General features: G+C 38.9%; 5 protein-coding genes across 5 annotated transcripts; 1 reads left to right on the forward strand and 4 right to left on the reverse strand.

Moving 5' to 3' along the window:
* Positions 1-136: 136 nt before the first annotated feature.
* Positions 137-3,313, reverse strand: DOT4 (Pentatricopeptide repeat (PPR) superfamily protein). The gene has a single exon (XM_068469120.2). The coding sequence runs from the start codon at positions 3,258-3,260 to the stop codon at positions 621-623; it is 2,640 nt and encodes an 879-aa protein (XP_068325221.2). The 5' UTR covers positions 3,261-3,313; the 3' UTR covers positions 137-620.
* A 250-nt stretch (positions 3,314-3,563) lies between these two features.
* On the forward strand, positions 3,564-4,599 carry LOC148693854 (uncharacterized). The gene is made up of 3 exons (XM_088678125.1): positions 3,564-3,599; positions 3,742-4,021; positions 4,283-4,599. The coding sequence occupies exons 1-3, from the start codon at positions 3,564-3,566 to the stop codon at positions 4,519-4,521; spliced, it is 555 nt and encodes a 184-aa protein (XP_088534251.1). The 3' UTR covers positions 4,522-4,599.
* A 35-nt stretch (positions 4,600-4,634) lies between these two features.
* On the reverse strand, positions 4,635-6,517 carry LOC137727343 (large ribosomal subunit protein uL5z). The gene is made up of 5 exons (XM_068466209.2): positions 6,360-6,517; positions 6,133-6,240; positions 5,982-6,024; positions 5,689-5,884; positions 4,635-5,027 (listed from the first exon to the last, which is right to left on the reverse strand). The coding sequence occupies exons 1-5, from the start codon at positions 6,465-6,467 to the stop codon at positions 4,829-4,831; spliced, it is 654 nt and encodes a 217-aa protein (XP_068322310.1). The 5' UTR covers positions 6,468-6,517; the 3' UTR covers positions 4,635-4,828.
* An 892-nt stretch (positions 6,518-7,409) lies between these two features.
* Positions 7,410-10,165, reverse strand: LOC137727342 (uncharacterized). Its single transcript, XM_068466208.2, has 2 exons — positions 8,646-10,165; positions 7,410-8,062 (listed from the first exon to the last, which is right to left on the reverse strand). Exons 1-2 carry the CDS (start codon positions 9,356-9,358, stop codon positions 7,843-7,845), a joined length of 933 nt encoding a protein of 310 aa, XP_068322309.2. The 5' UTR covers positions 9,359-10,165; the 3' UTR covers positions 7,410-7,842.
* A 3,432-nt stretch (positions 10,166-13,597) lies between these two features.
* LOC137729566 (protein CLAVATA3 INSENSITIVE RECEPTOR KINASE 4) lies at positions 13,598-18,196 on the reverse strand. The gene is made up of 11 exons (XM_068468541.2): positions 17,883-18,196; positions 17,637-17,769; positions 17,101-17,172; positions 16,388-16,531; positions 16,188-16,259; positions 16,040-16,099; positions 15,804-15,886; positions 15,578-15,724; positions 15,154-15,492; positions 14,402-14,793; positions 13,598-14,170 (listed from the first exon to the last, which is right to left on the reverse strand). The coding sequence occupies exons 1-11, from the start codon at positions 17,995-17,997 to the stop codon at positions 13,850-13,852; spliced, it is 1,878 nt and encodes a 625-aa protein (XP_068324642.2). The 5' UTR covers positions 17,998-18,196; the 3' UTR covers positions 13,598-13,849.
* Positions 18,197-18,638: the final 442 nt, after the last annotated feature.

The raw sequence follows: 18,638 nt of genomic DNA on the forward strand, positions 1-18,638 counted from the left end.
ATTTACCGTTGTTATTCTCACAACACATCAAAAATATTTTTTTAAAAAAGCACAACAACACCAAACTAATATCATGATATTAAAACGGTGGATTTCCTTTTTATTCACTCGGAAGAACAGTACTACTTATGTAGAATGACGTCAAAAACAAACCATAATTACCTTGTGAGGACTATTTTAAGTTCATACAATCTCAGAACTAAATTACTATCACGCCCCGAACTCGAAATTGGAAAAATAGCCCCGGTGCGTGACGAATCCCACTAATTTCAAATGATAAATTAAGCAAAATTTAAACAATCTTGTAATAAAAACACAAACCTTTCCTTTTCCGAAAGGGAAATTTACTAATTTCGAAAGAGCTTACCGACTTTTTCCTTTGCTCTATGATCTATCGGTGAATTTACAACACGACGTTTCAAATTACAAAAAACCTTGCATCTCGACTGCCGATTAACTGCCGTAAAATAGCTGATATCCACGCTTGATTCACCCTTCCAATCTCAGTCACGTCAAAACTGGCGAACAAGCATAGCGTGCCTTCAAACTAAACCAAATCCTGCACAGGACAATCAACCGAGTGAAGGGGAGGTGATTTACACTTCAACTCCAACTTCAGATTACCAGAAACCCCTGCAAGAACAATTCCCCTCCTTCATATGGTGAAAGCGGTTCGAGTCTCTTAAAACAATCTCCCTCCTAGATGTCCTGGAGATGAACTTGGCCATCTCATGACAGTCACCGCATACTCGTAGGTTCTTCGTCACCCGTATGGTTTTCCCTGGTTGCAAGTTCAGTATCCCAAATGCTATGGCTAACTTCTCACTGTGCCCACAGAGGGCCACCTCTTTCTCCGCCTCATCTGCATTAATCAAAGCATATTGCATTTTCGGAGACTGGCCTTCTTCCTTCATCTTCAATCGTAATCTCTTCAATAAGGACTCTATCTTTGCAGCTTGTGGCTGTGAACTGTCTCCAGCGACAAAGATTTTAACTTTGCCTTTGATCTCTATCCAACTACAGCCTGGATTCTTTTTCAAGCCTCGCCGAGTGATCCTCTCCCTCAACTTTTTCACTTCTTCCCACTTTTCTGCCTCTGCATATATGTTCGCCAGAAGTACATAATACCCTGTGTTTTCGGGCTCTAGTTCAAAAACATGTTCGGCGACTTTCTCCGCTAGTTTCACGTCATGGTGGATCCTACAACCACAGAGCAAGGAACCCCAGATTGTTGCATCTGGCTCAATCGGCATCGTCTTGATAAACTTATACGCCTTGGTTAGATTCCCCGTGCGGGAAAGGAGATCCACCATACAAGCATAGTGCTCTAACTTGGGAACAATGCCGTAATCATTTCTCATAGTATTGAAGAATCTCCATGCTTCATCGCATAATCCCGAATGACTGCAAGCATAGAGTATTGAAATGAAGGAAACGCTGTCGGGTTCTGTTCCTGCTTTTCTCATCTCATTAAAGGCAGCAATAGCTTCCCTTCCAAATCCATGCATGCCATATCCAGCAACGATCACAGTCCAAGAGATCAGATCTTTTACGGGAATCATGTCAAAAAGTAATCGTGCAAGAACTAGTACCCCGCACTTGACATACATGTCGACAAGTGCATTGGCAACATGCCGTTCAGAAAAGTATCCATTTCTCAATATATGACCATGGATCTCTTGACCTCTATTTAGAGCTGCTAGGCTGGCACAAGCCGGAAGGATACTGGCAATTGTCATGCTGTCAGGTTTTGATTTTTGCATCATCTCAGAAAAGAGTTTAAGAGCTTCATTTGGAAGACAATTTTTTGAGTAACCTCCTATCATGGTATTCCACGAGACAATGTCCTTCGCAGGCATACGAGAAAAAACTGAGTGAGCATCTTCCATGCTTCCGCATTTTGCATACATATCCATGAGAGTATTACAGACATATAAACTCGAGTCCATACCATGTTCCTTAATGTAGTTGTGTATATCCCTGCCTTTCTTCAATGAGCCACTACTAGCACATGCATGAAGTATGCTCGTGATTGTATAAGCATCTGGATTAACACCGTCCCTTTCCATTTCAGAGAACAATCTGATTGCCTCATCTGAAAGCCCTTCTCGAATGTGCCCTGCTATCATTGAAGTCCATGACACAACACTTCTCTCACCCATCTTCTTAAAAACCTGGATTGCACTACTCAGATCCCCGCATTTCGAATACATATCTAGAACATTATTACAGAACATGACATCCTCGTCAAAAGAAGCTTTTATTGCATATGCATGAAGCGCCCTGCCCAGCGAAAGATTCCCACCGGCTACACAAGCCATTAGAACATTGATAATTGTAGCCAAATCCACATCTATCCCTAAAGAAACCATCTGTCTGAAAATCTCAACCCCCTTCTCTGCAAGACCGTTAGACACATACGCACTTATCATCGAATTCCATGATATAACATCTCGATCGCACAATTCATCGAACACCTTACGTGCACTCTCAATTCTTCGATTCTTAAAATAGAAAGCCATCAGCGAATTTCCAACCGTGTTATCAGAACCGAAACCCAATTTATACAGATATCCATGAATCCATTCGCCTTCCCGCACACATCCAAGTGCCGAAAAACACTTCAAAACACATGAAAACGTATACGAGTTTGCTTGGATGCCAAGCTCCTGCATCTTCCCAAACAAGTACACACCTTCCCTGAAATTACGAACCTTCGCATACTCATTAATCATAAGATTCCAAACAAACACCTTCCCATTCGATAACTTATCGAAAACCCACCTCGCTTCTCTTAAATCCCCACATTTTACATACATAAACACAAGTTTTGCACCCAGATGCCCATCAGCTTCCACACCATTGTCACAGATAACTGAGTGAACCCTTTTTCCGTCTTGAAGCGACATCATTCCAGCACATAGCTCCACAACGGAGCAGTAAGCCTCCAAGCCAAGCTCGAATTTTTGAGCCCCGGACACCATTTCCATGGCGGATTTCAGATTACCCATTTCACAGTACTTGTTAATCTTGGCGTTCTTGTCTGCAACTCTGGTGATGGAGGGTGCGGCGAGAGAGTTGGAGACGCGAAATCGGGCACGAGAAAGGCCCGAATTTGGAGATAACATAGGGGTTTTTGAAGAGGGTTTGAGGAAGATGTAACCATTTGAGGGTCTGAAAGATTTTGATTTGTTTTCGTGGCGAGGAAGAGGAGACATCGACAACAAGTTTGGCGGTGCTGTTGTGGCCACCATCAACATAGCTCTCTGTTTCTCTGTGAAGTGCGAACACCGAACAAAGCCGCGCGAAAATTTCAACTAGTCGGAACCTGGAAGATAAATTTTTAAATAAATAAAATAAATAGCGGCGCGTGGTTTACAAACGCCTCAAGAAGTTTTGGACAATTTAAATAAATAAAATAAAATAAATGGTGGCCCGGTTTGAGTATTTTATTGTCTGGGATAGTTTGTCTTTTCGGAGAGGGATTCAAATTTAAGTGCGATAATTTAAACTACTCTTATTTACGGAGAAATAAATTCAAACTTGAGTGCAAATGAGCGTATATGCCAACTCCGCTGACTAACTTGAAACAAATAGAAGTTTGGATATTTGATATCGGAAAATGAATTTGTTGTTTAGTGGCAATAGACTGAGGGATCATTTTTTGATGCAGCTTGTTAAATTTGGCTTGAGATTGCAGATGTGCATTCACCTTTTGAGCCGCGAAAGGAGCTTCACTAGGCTGTCTCCTGCAGCATTGCGTCTCAAGGGAATGGAAGGCACCAACCTCCTCGGAGACGATCAGAAAGGAGGAGCAACAAGAATGGAAGTAAGAAACGGGGATCCAGAAAATCGAATGCATGGGGCCAGGAAGAGATCATTTCTCTATTCAGACGGATACAAACTTCGATCTCAAAGGAAGAGGCTGTGGAGGATGAGAAGATTAGCTCCGATGACCGTGAAGATAGGCCGCATTTTGATTCGATTCTTCAGGCTCTTCACGGTTTAAGGAATCCAAAAGGTAATGTAGATAGATGAGATGAACATCTCGTTCGATTCCTTCGTGCGCAACTTTTGCTACTAGACATGCTCATTTTTCGTGGTTAGGTCGGTTGATGGCAGTGTGCCAACCTCCTTGCATCCATGTTCGGAGTTCCGTCCTCATAGATTAGAGCAGTATAGAATATCGATGATTATGATGATTAGATTTCTCATCTTTCACATACTATTTCTTGATCAAATTATAATTACTGCAGGCAAAGCTGCTGAGAAAGAAGGGCAGAAGATTTTTACAAGGAGAACCGTCGTCAAAATTTTGTGAAACGGTCCCCAATTCCACCTCAATCAATCCCAAGGTCCAAGTTTCTTGAGCTGGATAACGGAGCAACACCTTCAGCGACCAGAAGGTCCGGAACCGAGGAATTAGATTTGGTAAGAGAGGAAGAAATGAAACTCCCCGAGCTGAAAGAACTCACGAAGTCGAGAGGAATTAAAGGTTACTCAAAACTCAGTCGTAGATAGCCAAACGAACAAGCATTGCAGTGATAAATCCGGCAATAGCAAACCATCGGGGTTGTTTTCTAACCCGAAAACAGCAATCACAAGTTTAGCCAAAGCGGTTGTAAAGTAAGCAATGAAACAAGAAATAAAACATGCTCCCATATAAGCAAAAAGAGTTGAAACAAGAGAGCGTCGGATAGCTCTTAAGATCAAAAATACTCGCACATCGTCTTAAAAGAAAATACTAGCTCTTACTTGGAAATCGGCAAAACAGTAGCAACAACTTGCTAAACCTAAAACAAAATATGAGAGATTGTGGTTGATCTGTCTAGCCGGTAATATTTTGGGACTTGTTGAGGATGACTCCTTCATATTTGACCTGGAACCACTTCATCGAGTCCTCCTTGGTAACCCTGTGCTGAATACCAACGCGCGACTTGCATCTGCGGCGACGTCCCACACGGTACCCTGGGCGCTCTAGGACAACGTAGAAGTCCATACCATAGATACCAGTGGAAGGGTCATACCTGATGAAAGAAGAACAAACTGGTAAGGGATGGGGTATGTAAAAAAATATCAGAAGATAAACAGATGGTAAAAATGAATCCTAAATATATTGCTTGTAATACAAAGTAAGCATATTCGACTTCTAGAAATTTAACACCTTAGAAAGATATACACATGATTGAAAGAAGATAAATACGACATAAGGATGTTCTAAGGGAATCCGAGATAATCACAGGGAGGGCAAGGTATGCATATCGTTCTCACGCAAAACTGAAATTTTCAGAATCCAAACATAATCCAAATTATACCTAACAGTAGCTTATTAGTGACGTAACAATGCAATCGAAGTTCACACAGGGATCTAACTCTATTTTTATGCTAATCTGCAAACATTTTTCCGGCCCATGCTATTCGGAAATGTAAACTGAATAGTGGCGGCCTAATTCTAATCCGATAGTAGTTAAAAGTTAGAACTCATTTTACAAATAGGTTAATGATCATATCCAACTCCGATATAAACGTTACATAACCTTCGCAATCTCATATAAGATATAATCTAAACCGCAATCACAAAACCAATCAACATACATGTCATTTTCGCAAAATCATTAAACACAATTATTCAACAAAGAGAAATTCCATGTGGGTAAATGCCAAAATAAAGCATAGAGAAGCACTAACTTGATTCCGAGATCAATGTGTTCCTGAATACCGAAACCAAAGCACCCGGTGTCACTGAAGTTCCTGCGCAACAGCTCGTATTCCTTGACCTTCAGTCCACTCTCCAAAAGCTGCATTGCCTTTTCACCGCGGACGGTCACGTAGCAGGCAATCTTCTCGTTACGCCTGATCCCGAAAGACCTCACAGTGTATCGAGCTGCACAGAATCACAACTCACAAATAAATACATGAATAAATAGTACCCAAAACAAATATATATATATATATATATATATATAATCTAATCCAATCACCTTTGGAGAAGACAGGGGTCTGCCCACTGAGCTGCTCCAAGACCTAGAGAAAAGGGCAAAATCGGAAATGAAATATCAGTATCTACGATTTTGGATGACTTTTTTGGGTTTTTGGGGAAGGGGGGTTGAGAAGTAAGTAGAAAGGAGGAACCTTGGCGGCTCTGGTGAGACGATCGCCGCTTTCTCCGACGGAGATGTTGAGGACGAGCTTCTGAACCTTGATTTCCCTCATGGGATTCGCCATCTTGCTCTCCGACGCCTGAAATTCAAAACACCAAAGCAACAAATTCATCAGAAATCCAAACAACCATGAGAGAGAACAAGAGAGTTAGAGAGAGAGAGAGAGAGAGAGAGAGAGAGAGAGAGAGAGAGAGAGACCATTGTGGGATGAGTTGTGTTGCAGAGAAGGCGGAGAAGCAGCGGAAGTTGAGAAGATGGAATACAAATAGGAGGGGAAGTGAGGAAGCTAGGGTTTATATTTCTCATTTGGGCTGGGTCGGAACCCTCATTTGTCTTCAATCCGAGAGTATTTCGGGCCGCAAATGAATATCTAACCCAACACTTTGGCTGGGCTCGCGGGTTTTCTGGCACAGCAACGGAAGTTAACGTTATATACACACACACATATACAACGATGTAAATTAGTATCGAACTCATCATTCGTAATATTCAAATTTAAAACCTCTTACTCATAAATAAATAACAATACCACTTGACCAATGTTTATATTTATTGAACAGGAATTTGGAGAAATAGTCCTTGAACTTTAACACAAGAGTAAATTTACCTTCTTAAAAGACCATGTCGGGCAGCCGAAAGTCACGACGAGAGCTTTGGTTCATAAACTAAAAAATACGTGATCATTGGTCCATGAACTTGTTAAAATGTGGAACAGTGGTCATTTTCGTCAATTCCGTTAGGTATTCCATCCAAAATAAAGGGCAAATAAGGAAAGAATGACAGGGGAGGAGTGGTGGGTTATTGTAGAGAGAGTAAAGTTAAGATGTTAAGTGAAAATCTTGAGGGCTTAAGTGGAAATCTATGGATTCAAGCTCATTATGATCCACTGCAGTCCGGACGAAATATTTAACGGAGTTGGCAAAAATGATCCATCTATTTCTTTGCTCTTAATGCTCACATACATTAGTCTGGCCGTTTCTTCCCACGTCTCATCCATGGCGGCTTCCTTCCCCTCTCTCCCTCTCACCCGTTCGTGTTTGCAGGTTTACTTAAAACTGACGTACGCACTAGAGTTCATGATTTTAGTGCTAATGATTTCTTGGCGTGGAGGCAAACATACCGGAAAACAGAAAAACAAAAAAAGGTCGCTCTATGTTCCGGTATGCTTGTTCTTCCAAGGATATACACAAAAGTCATGCTGCATCATGCATCATAAGTCTCCGTAACCCACATTTGAACAGATGAAAGTGCAGAATTCATGGAAATGTCTATTCAATTTCTCACTTAAAAATGGAGTCTACAACAAAGAAAGAATTAAAACCTTTTCCCTTTCTAATTTCATGTCCTAGCTTTTCGTTTTCGTTTTCTTTTTTTTTTTTTTTTTTTGAGCTACAAAGGCGAAAATCTATGCCAGAACCCACGAAAAGAATCTGAGAATTTCACCGGTCACACTGAAAGAAAGCAGCAAAATAACTGCACTCTGCTCCTTAGTCTGAAACCTCTAGTCTTCAGGGCTTACGCAGAATTTGACAGAGTGCTTTGCAAGTGAATGGAAGACCGGAAAAATCCAATTTAAGGCAACATGTCGCAATACTCCACGTGATGCACGCTGCACATGCAGCCTTGAAACATAATGCAACAGAAGAACCTTGAGATTTTATTCACATCCGTTTGCTGGAGCCTAGAACAGATTCACACGAAGAAACCATGGAAGTACAAAAGCTATCACCAAACATGCTATTATGAAGTTGCAAAATGGTTGGCCCCGCCAACAGGATACATTCCTCTCCGATGAGTTATTACCAATATCAGCAAGCGTTGCTTCATGCCACTCCTCCATAAATCTGTTATTCCCATGACCAGTAATGTTTTGCGCGGTCTCTCCACATATTTCACACGTCCTGTATGAATAAAATGAGAAAGGAGTCGGCATAAACTCTAACAAAAAAGTTTAAAAGCAGCCATAGCATTGCTTAGTTATTGGAAATGAAGAATCTCTCTTTCTCTTCTGCTACCTCGCCAGTTGTCCTGTTGCTATTTTATAGCGTGTTCACTATGACATTGATCCAGGATTCGAAACAGAAAAAGAACCAAATTATGAATGAAAAACTAGACTACAGTTAATAAAATGGAACAAAGACCTTATCACCTGTGCAATCTATTTTACAAAACTAAATCTGATAAGTTTTCCCTTAACAATTCTTGGAGGTTCAGTAACTCAGTTGGTTTCCACATTCCGAAAAGGAAAAGACCATCGATTTTCCAGCAAGCAACGAAGTTGAACAATTTAGCGACAAGTTGAAGAAAGAAGTCTATTGGGAACCTTTGTCTTTAGTCTAGATTTCAACAGGTATAAATAAGACAAGAAAAACATAGAAACTACAGATAGTATAGCCGAATACAAAATTAAGTTCAAAACGCACAAAGCTTAAAGCATATCGTCGAAATACATGTATTGTTACAAAGATATGAAGAAAGAGTTACCTGTTTCCTTTTACCCTAAACCATGCTTCGGCACAATGACCATGAGCAACGCCAAGCTCATCTTTACACCCACAACCGAGTTGAATTAAATCTGCTGTGATAGAACTATTAGCAGTTCCCATTTTTCTCGGCGGTGAGATATCAGAATTTAGATGGCAAATCCTACAGACCCTTTCCCCGTCCCATTTATTACCAAACCCTTTACCACTCCCACACTTCATATCAATCACATATGAATCCTTTTCTGCTTGAGGCACCTTCTTCTTTGACTCTTCCATTAATACCTTACTCGACCCTAATTCCTCAACCTTCGGAACCAATCTTGTGTTACCTCCAACTGCACTCGTAGACTCACTTGAATTAATGACAACCACGGTCTCAGATACATTCCCACCAACCGAACTGTTCGAATTCTTATTAGCTCCTTGCTCAACTTGACTAGGTACCTCATCACTACCACGCTGGCCGCACGCCTCCTTATCATTCGGCTTCTCAAGCCCTTCTACCTCTGCTTTATCAGACCCCAACTCACTCCCCAATGCTTCCAAATCTTCATTTTTTCCGGTGACACGAACATCCTCTTCGGATTCAATCACAATAACAGTCTCGACAACCGACCAAACAACAGAACTTTTCGACTTTTCGCTCCCCTTTTGATCAACTCCACTCAACACCTCCCTCCTATCCTGCAAATCACATGCCCCGGCATCCATTTCTAAACAAAACCTCTCTCTCTAACCTCCAAAAGACACCAACTTTCTCACACACCCAGCAATAAAATACACACCCAATTCTAAAACTTCACAGAAAAACACCAACTCCAATAGTTCACACACAAATCCAATTACACAACCAACATGCACATAACATTCTTATCTCTCTAAACCATAAGCAATGTGATCAAAAACCACTCCATGCGTGTGTGTGTATATAATATCCAATCATCAAATAATCGACGAATAAACTATTAAAAAATAGAAAAATCCCAAGAACTAAAAACCAAACCTTCATCCGTACAGGCCTGATCAATCCCAGAAAAGGAGCTGCAAAAAATAGAACTTTGAATCCTCAGAAACTAAAACATGGGAAATTTCAGATCTGGGATTTTAATTTTATACGATTTCAACTACACCAAGTATGTGCTTTGAAATACTAGAAATTGGGTTTTTGATAAATTTATATAACGTGCACAGAGGAAAGAGTAGGAAGTTGGTGAAGAATGCAAACAAAAGATAAAAACTGGATAAAAGAATATAGAAAGGTCAAGCGAATGAATAAATAATAACAAGAAGACAAGGAAACTTGAATTTGGATTGGATGAGGAGTGCAGATATTTATTTCTTTATTTTTTTTTTTTGGGAAGGTGAAGGTGCAAAGAAATTGATTAAAAAGATTTCTTTTGATTTGCTAGCTGGGGGAATTTAATGTAATTTTATTTGGACAGGAATTCGATTGGGCAGAGATTGTTCGGGGTTGCGTTTTGAATGGGTAAACTTTTGTGCGAGTGGCGTTTTGTGTGTGTTTTGGAGTGTTTTTGCCGCGACTTGAGGAACCAGAGGAGAAGTTTACAAGGTGGGAAGGAAGTCTTCGGATAGATTCAACTGTTTGCGGATTTACTTTCAAGGTTTGGATAGATTCAACTATTGGCAAAAGCCAAGTACCCCTTGCCATGTCATTTGTCCTTCAGGATATACCGTCAATGAGCCGCGTATGACTCCGAGTTGTTAGAGACTTAGAGTGGTACTAATCGAAAATATGACGTGTACAACTCTTGACGTAGAATTCTGTAGTGAGGTCTCTGTGCCTCTCGCCTTCTATTGGATCTAGGTCAAAATTTTCCGTTTTCTTTGGGATATACTGATAATAAACATTGCGGATAACTCTCGAGGTAGAGTTTTGCAGTGAGGGTCGAAGGGCTCCCGTTTTATTTAGGTCATGTCCAATTGAAGGAGGGTCAAATGACTCCCTTTAACCCTATAGCCTTGTAAGAAATTATATTTTAATGAACAGTGCTAGACCATATTTTATACCGTCTCCAACCGAGGGGCCAAAGGGTCAAGGCCAAACATAGCCCTTTGACAAAAAATCATCTCTAGCCGAGGGGGCTAAAAGACCATATGCCAAACATAATTTATTATTTTAATTGAATTAATATGGTTATTTTAATTGAAAGGTCTAATGCCAGGTAGCCGTTGGCATTCAAACGGGCTGAGCTGGAGGGCTGGCAAAATTTCAAGCTTGACATTCTGGCGTTGGAGGGCTGGCTGTTTGTCTGGAAATGGCCAGCTCGCTGGCCTGATTTGGGGGGTTTGGCCCGGTGGGGCCCACAAGCCCTCCCTCGGTTGGAGACGGTTTTTGTGTCATTTCGAGCTATTTTTAGCCCTATAACCTTTTGGTCAGGTTAGTTGGAGATGGCCTTAGTGCCTCCTGACTTCTACTTCTTGATAAAAACTTGTAGTGTATATATGTAAAGTTTTCCCGTTTTCTTTCTTTGGTTTACAAGTTAATCAGACTCGTGTTTCGTGATGTCTGGTTGGATTCAGAAAAAAAAATAATAATAATAAGACTAAAAGTGGTGCACCAACCCTATTGGCAAGAACATGTTGATGCTGCAAAGCGTCTAACTTGAGTGGTAGAGGGCTTTATTTCTCTATTTAAAAATATAACAAGAGTTGGATTAATTCTTAAATTGGTCATTGGCTCAAACTTGGGTATAAAGGTATCTCCTGCCTAAAATTGGGTTAAATTAAAATAATGCATATAAAACTAATAAGATATGGTGCATTTTCATGAAATTTAAGTGTATATACGTTGTATGAGGTTGGTGGTACGAGGAACATTTTGTTGATCGGTCTAAGAATTATAATTGCAGACCTAAGATTTAACTTCTTTGAAAACTTCCTTATAAGACGGAATTTTAAATAAGATTGAAGCACAATTCAAAAGCAAACAGAAATTACAAGACATGTGGAGGTGGTAAATCAACTCATTGAATTCTTAATGAGGACCCGTTAAGAACGTGTAATTAGTAGCTTAATATTTAGGTTGCTAATTTCATAACAAAAGCACTTCAAACTCAATAATTTATAAAGATAGAAAAAATCAATTTATTTTTTTATTTGAGAGAAGGGACCGAAAACCCAAGCTTACAAGTAGATAGATGATGAGTTTTGTTACCCCTCTATCTAAAATGTTGAAGTATTTTTATATAAATCGTGAGGTGTTTGTTTTTATTTACTAACCTTGTCAATACGAGACTAAAAAAATAATCATATTTTCGAGTATTTAATTAATTTGTATAAGAAATAAATATGCACCTTCCTGGTCAGGCTGGCTCTGATTACGCGATAAACAAAACTTACCAATCAATGACATACAAAATGCATTGAAGTTATAGTATGTTGAATGTCGATTAACCAACTGGGTGGAGCTGACTTTACTTCGATGGCACACAACAACTCTCTTATAAAGGTATAATATGAAATATATATCCTTAACTCAGGGAGGTTTAAGCTTAAAATAATTGAACATAAGGTAGTTTGATGAGATATTAGGGGGAGTTGTTTTGTAGGAAAGAAATTAAGTAGGGTTTGTTTTTTCTTGGATGGTACAGTTACCCAAATAATTGACAATAATTAGTATTATCATTAGCTTAATTAGGGTTAAGATAATCAGACCTTGTAGGGTCAACAATAAGCGTCAATATAATTATCTTCTTTTGTCCTGATAGCAATAATACTATTTGTTTCAAGAGGCATTATCTGATTAAGATATACAAGGCCCCTGCAAAAAAAGCAAACATAACTCAATTAACTTTGCATGTACCAAAAAAAAAAAAATATTATAACTCAAACAATTTGGGAATAACTTATTTATATTTGGAATTCCATGCATCACGAAATTCTAAATTAATAACATTTTTTAATTATGTGTTTAACTTGCCCACATGACTGATGTATTTTTATTTATAAAAGTAATAGTGTTTCATTTCTAAGATTAATCAAATACAAGAGGTTTCATGTGAGTACGTTTGCTCCAATTATCAATTTGTTGATTGTAGATTATTCGCAACAATTGTACGACTATCATAATAGACCAACATAACCAAGAGTTCTGTAACATACCTGTCACAAAAATGGTATGCATGTCACTCCACTGAGTTATTAGTTTAGAATAGAATATCATGGTAAGGTGCAATTCAAACCCATGAAATGAAATGTACTGTGGAAGATTATGGTACACCAGGTACATGTCGACCTAGGGCATGGAAATTCTGCAGGTCAATTATGCGACCTGTGTAAATCCGACACATGCATGCATACCCTAAGATAATAAAAACAATTTACATGAACGAGTTCATCATCACGTTATTTTCTTATTCAATAATATGAAATTATATGTAAAAAGATCTGGTCCAATGAACCAGATCCATATAAATCGTTCTTCAAAACCAAATGATGGATAAAGAAGGTCTAGTCCCACGGCCAGTCAACCACCCAATAAGGTTGTGTACACATCGCGAACCCTAATTAAAAGCAAAGACTACGAACTTGAGAAAGAAACCAAGGCTGGCACTTTGGCATTAGCATGTGGTCATAGTGATTTGCCAATCCACAACCAATCTGATGTGATTGCAACTTACAAAAGGGAATCAAGATTCTTATCCAAAAAAGGTCTCAATCATGGGTTTGTTCCATCTGTCTACTGCCTGTTGTGCCACTATTTTGATCACTTACGGAACGAGAGAAGTCACGAATCATGAAGAAAAAATAAAAACGAGATCAATTAGTCTTCTCTGCTTGATCCAATTCCTAAAACTTCAAGTATTAGGTTATGAAGTTTATAGTGGAATCCGCACTTTTCCGATTCCATATTGTTACTAACCACATGAAAAATTGGGAATTGAAGTGATTCCAATACCGATGTTTTAGTAAAAGCAGAAAAGTCGAGAATTGAAATAATCGAAATCATTTTTATTCTCAGTTGTAAGTAAACATGTTAGTTTGATTAGGAAATAACTCTATATAGTGAATTAGCAACCCTATCCAAACAACAGAACGTAAGATTCATTTACAGTTGCATTTTCCTTTTGAACTTGCCAGCAAGCCGGCAAAAGGGCAGACCGACAGCCCTAGCCACCTGGCCTAAACCACGTCTGCCATTACAATCTCTTTAATACTACAATACAACTCGATATTTTCTTGTCAACGAGGTCCTGAAAGCTCCATGGCTTCAATGATGAAAGAAGACTCTTGATGCACATTACTACAGGTCCTGGAGAAATCATGAGCCCTGGCCTCAAAGAGGTTGGTTCCGCCTTGTGATCCCTCTGTATGTCCTGATTGCCCAACAAGGCCTTCCAAAATCTTCATGACGTCTGACATCTTTGGCCGGAGGATGGGGCTTGATTGAGTACACTGGAGAGCTAACTCGACACATTGTTCTAGTTCTATTGCATCGAAACATCCTTTAAGATCTCGGTCTACTAGCACTTCAAGCCTTTTCTCCTCATGTAGGGTTCTAACCTGCACAATTCAAGATTCTGTGAAATGTTTGAAATGGCACGAAAACGGAGACAAAAATAAAAGAGTGCAAACTAGGAATTGTGGAAGATTAACTCTTCTTTTACACAGCTTAGATGGATGAGACAGACAAGGATGAATTATAAACTGAAAAATATTCCCGCGAATAATGAGACAGACAATTTTACATGAGATAAACAACAGGAGAAAACACGTGAAACTAACACTATTTACCAAATCAAGAATCATTCCCTTCTGAACTTGACCATTTCCAGCATCTAATGCTTTCTGCCCTGTTATGAGTTCCAGAAGCAGTATACCGAATCCAAAAACATCAGTTTTTTCAGAAGACTGTCCGGTTGAGAGATACTCTGGTGCTATGTGCCCTACAGTCCCCCGCACTGCAGTAGTAACATGTGATTCCCTCCGATCTAACAGCTTGGCTAGACCAAAATCCCCAACTACAGCTTCATAACTTGCGTCAAGTAAAATGTTTGCAGCTTTGACGTCCCTATGAATAATTTTTGGATTACACTGCTCATGCAAGTACAGGAGTCCACGGGCAGCCCCAAGGGCAATACACAATCTTCTGTTCCAATCCAATGATGGTTTTTCTCGACCAGTCTCTGTTGGTAACACTCAAATCATAAGAACAACCAGCAAAGAAATAAAAAAGATAAGCTACTTAGTATAAAAGACGAATGGTAGATGAACAAATTGTTAATCTGCTTTGACCGAGGAAGACTTTTAGAATGCCTTGCTAGTCAAAATATAGGCATGTGAAATTATCAGGAATATCAATTTCCTTCACGAAGATAACAAATGAATTAAATTCATTAGCACCCAGCTTAACTTATTTGATAGGAAAGAAAGTAAAGACATATAGCAATGCATCATTGTTCTGCAATTAAACCCCAAAATAGGAAAGCAACAGAATGATTTTATCATAGGGAAGAAATAAGCAACGAAATGAAATGAAGACGGACCTCTCAAACGGTCTGCAACACTTCCATTTGGCATAAAAGGATAAATAAGCAACCTCTCGTTTGGAGTCATACAAAAGCCATATAAACGTAGAAGGTTTCTATGCAAAGCCAAGCCAATCATTTCAACTTCAGTTTGAAACTGCACTTCTCCGGTGAAATTTGGATCTCTCAGTCTCTTAACTGCTATCATTGTCCTATTTGGAAGACATCCTTTATATACGACTCCATATCCACCTTGCCCTAGGATGTTTTTGGAACTAAAATTGCTGGTAGCAATTTGCAATTCTCGAAAGGAGAACCTCTTCAAGTGACCAATATCAAATTCATAATCTTGCTGCACTGCAAATATGAACCAGAGTATATCATTATAAATACTGCCATATATTGTGCTCAATAAAATAAGTTAGCGTAGATCAGGAAGTACCGTAAGATGTAAAGAGAAGACAAGATCTGTACCAATGCACCCAAAACACAAGCAGCATTATAGAAATGACAAATGTACAACTAATGCCTAGAGCAACATAAAGCACCCATCGGCGGTGACTGCTGACTTTCTGTGGTGAACCTGTCTCTGCAGGTAAATTTTCGTGAACATGAAACCATATCCAAGAAACAGTACAATAAAAAACGGATTTGAGAGGTTGAATTACCATTTGTTGGTTTGGAGACACCAACGCAGATTTGTGCCGAGTCTGGTGATGAAGGATTGCAAAGAAAGCTGTTCCCTGTAACACTGCAGTAAAACGAGTAAACTCTCAGTTGAAGTTAAGGCGTTCAAACAAAGCTCGTACTGATTGAATTTTTATTACCATCCCACCCTCATTCCTTCTTTTTTTAACTAAAATTTTATTTCCCTCTCAAACAATATTTCTGCTGATGGTCTCACCTGTAGCCTTTTGCCTGTATTTTTGGAGTAGGACCACTAAGATTGTTAAACGATAAATCTCTGTAATATTAGTCGGAAAACAAAATTAGAGCCGCTCTAATCAATACAGAAATCAGAATGCACGGTTACAAATGAAGGGAACACATACAAGAATGAAAGACCCGTGAGATCGGCAACAAGTTTGGGAATTTGACCACTCAACTTATTTCTATTAAGTCTCCTGAAATGCTTGGCATGGGAAAAGTTTCAAACACAAATAAATATCACTAAAATGATAATTATCGGAAAAAAAATGTAACTAGAATCGATAGAAATACGAGTGCACCATATATTTTAAGCCCTACTCACAAGTAACTTAGATGAGTCAGAAACCCCAAAGAACTCGGAATGTCTCCAGAAAACTGGTTACCCGAGAGGTCAAGAGTTTCAAGCTTTGAAAGCGTCCCTATCTCAGCTGGGATGGGACCAGATAACAGATTGTTTTGTAACAACCTGAAATATATGAACTGAAATATGAATTAACAAGTTGTAACTACTTTTCATAACTACAAGCAGAACAACCTGAAATACATTCACCGGTAGACCTTTGGTATGTTTCTCATTTATTAGATTTTCATGCTAATTACGCATACTTCATGTTTATACAGCAGAACGCATTAAGTGATCGTAATCTTTATCCTTGAGAGACAAACAGGGCGCAGAGAATATCATATTCCGATGCATGTACACAGTTACAAAGACAAAGAAATGAGTTCCTACAACAAGGCCTCCTAACACACTTAGGATTGTCCTAGTGTTCCAATAGTTCTTGATCAGAAAGTACCCTGCATTGCAAGAAAACATGTTTGAACCAATTTATTGTCTTCTACTCATGCTAACTCACAGAAGCGCAAACGCTTGCTAAGCAATTATCTACTTCCCCTGCCTGAAATAATACTTGGATGTTTCGTTCGATCAATTGAAACACCGCATAACTTTTCATTTTTCCACATCTATGTACAGAATGACACAATTAACAAGTTGCTTGCTACATATTGAATACAGATCAAATTGTGGCTTACAGTGTTCGAATGTGACTCAAGTTCCCAATACTCGGCGAAAGCATCCCGGATAAATCCGTGCTGACCATTGCACTGGCAAAAGAAAGAACATTAAACCCCATTTCGAGTTTAGCCACACATGCGTGCTACTAACTGTATAAAATTCATAGCTTCCAACAGACAGAAGATAACACTGGTTTCAACAGATGCTCACAAAAGAAAACATTCATTTTTTTCTTGTTTCATTGATATATATTTTTTTTTTTGGAACTGTTTCATTGATTTTAAGGAACTAATGAAAAATGTTTGAAAACTTTAAGTTTTATCGATAAAGATAAAATAAAGAGTAAAGTAAATAGTACTATGATTGACTTTTTAGTGTAAAAATATTGATTTTTTGTTAAAATGAACAATACTGTGAGCTTTTGGATAAAGTTCTCTTGATTTTAACCAAATGTAATGCACGATCCAATACTTTGCACCAATATTTTCCCACAGCATTTTCTCGAGAAACAAACAGAAACTAGCACACAATGGAGAATGACAGGGACACTCACAGGGAGATGACAAAGCCCTCAGTGGAGCAACCGACCATGTTCCAGGTGCAAGGATCGACAGAGTTTATATCCCAACCGTCCATCACACTCATCTCATCCTTCATCTCTCTCTTCACCGACATCAATGCAGCCACTAAAACCCCACCAAAAACAAGAACATCACACAAACAATTTCACCATAAAAATTAAAAAAAGTCGAAAAGTCGAAAAAATAGAACTTGGGTTTTGAATCTCGAGGGGTCGTACCTTCAAAGTTGACACCTTTGGGAGAGAGAAGGCTGTCAGAAGCAGTGGGCAAGGGCATGCAGAAGAAGACGAAGCAGAAGCCAAAAAGCAGCTTTTTGACACAGTTGTTTTCCATTTTTAACAGGAAAAGAGAGAAGACAAAAGCAACTTTTTACTACAGCAAAATGCAGGGAGTGAAAGATTGTGTTGACTGAACTTGAGCACCACCACCACCACCAACCTCTGCTTTTCTCTCTCTTCTTTTCTTTAGTTTCTTCTCGGTTTGGAATCTATGTTTACTGTTTTCCTCGAAAACCATTGCGAATGAAATGATTAAAAAAGGAAAAAGATACAATTTTGTTTACGATCGTAAGACCAGGATGGAGGGGAAACTCGAGATTAGGAAAGTGACACAGATTGTCTGCCAAATTGTATTCTGATGGTTGGATTTGTTGACTTCCTTGCCATTCACTCTTTTCCTCAAAGTTTTTTTTTCCCTTATCTACCAGAGTACTTTAGTTGTAAGTAACGAATATTGTGTACTTATCGTAATCAAAATTGTTCATTTCGTGAATTACAATTTGATGATGCTTGTTTATTGAACAAATTGATGGTGTCGACCTCAATCAAAATTCTCATAAAAAACTATTCAAATGAATTGATTTTTCACAAACATACACTTCAAATTTTAATTAAGAAAATTAACAGATTAGAGTAGGATGCGTAGAATAATTACATTTATTTGTAACAAGTACAATTATAATTTACAACTGCGTG

Source organism: Pyrus communis, chromosome 10 (genome assembly GCF_041283825.1).
Source record: "Pyrus communis isolate YQ-2024b chromosome 10, ASM4128382v1, whole genome shotgun sequence".
Lineage (NCBI taxonomy): Eukaryota > Viridiplantae > Streptophyta > Magnoliopsida > Rosales > Rosaceae > Pyrus > Pyrus communis.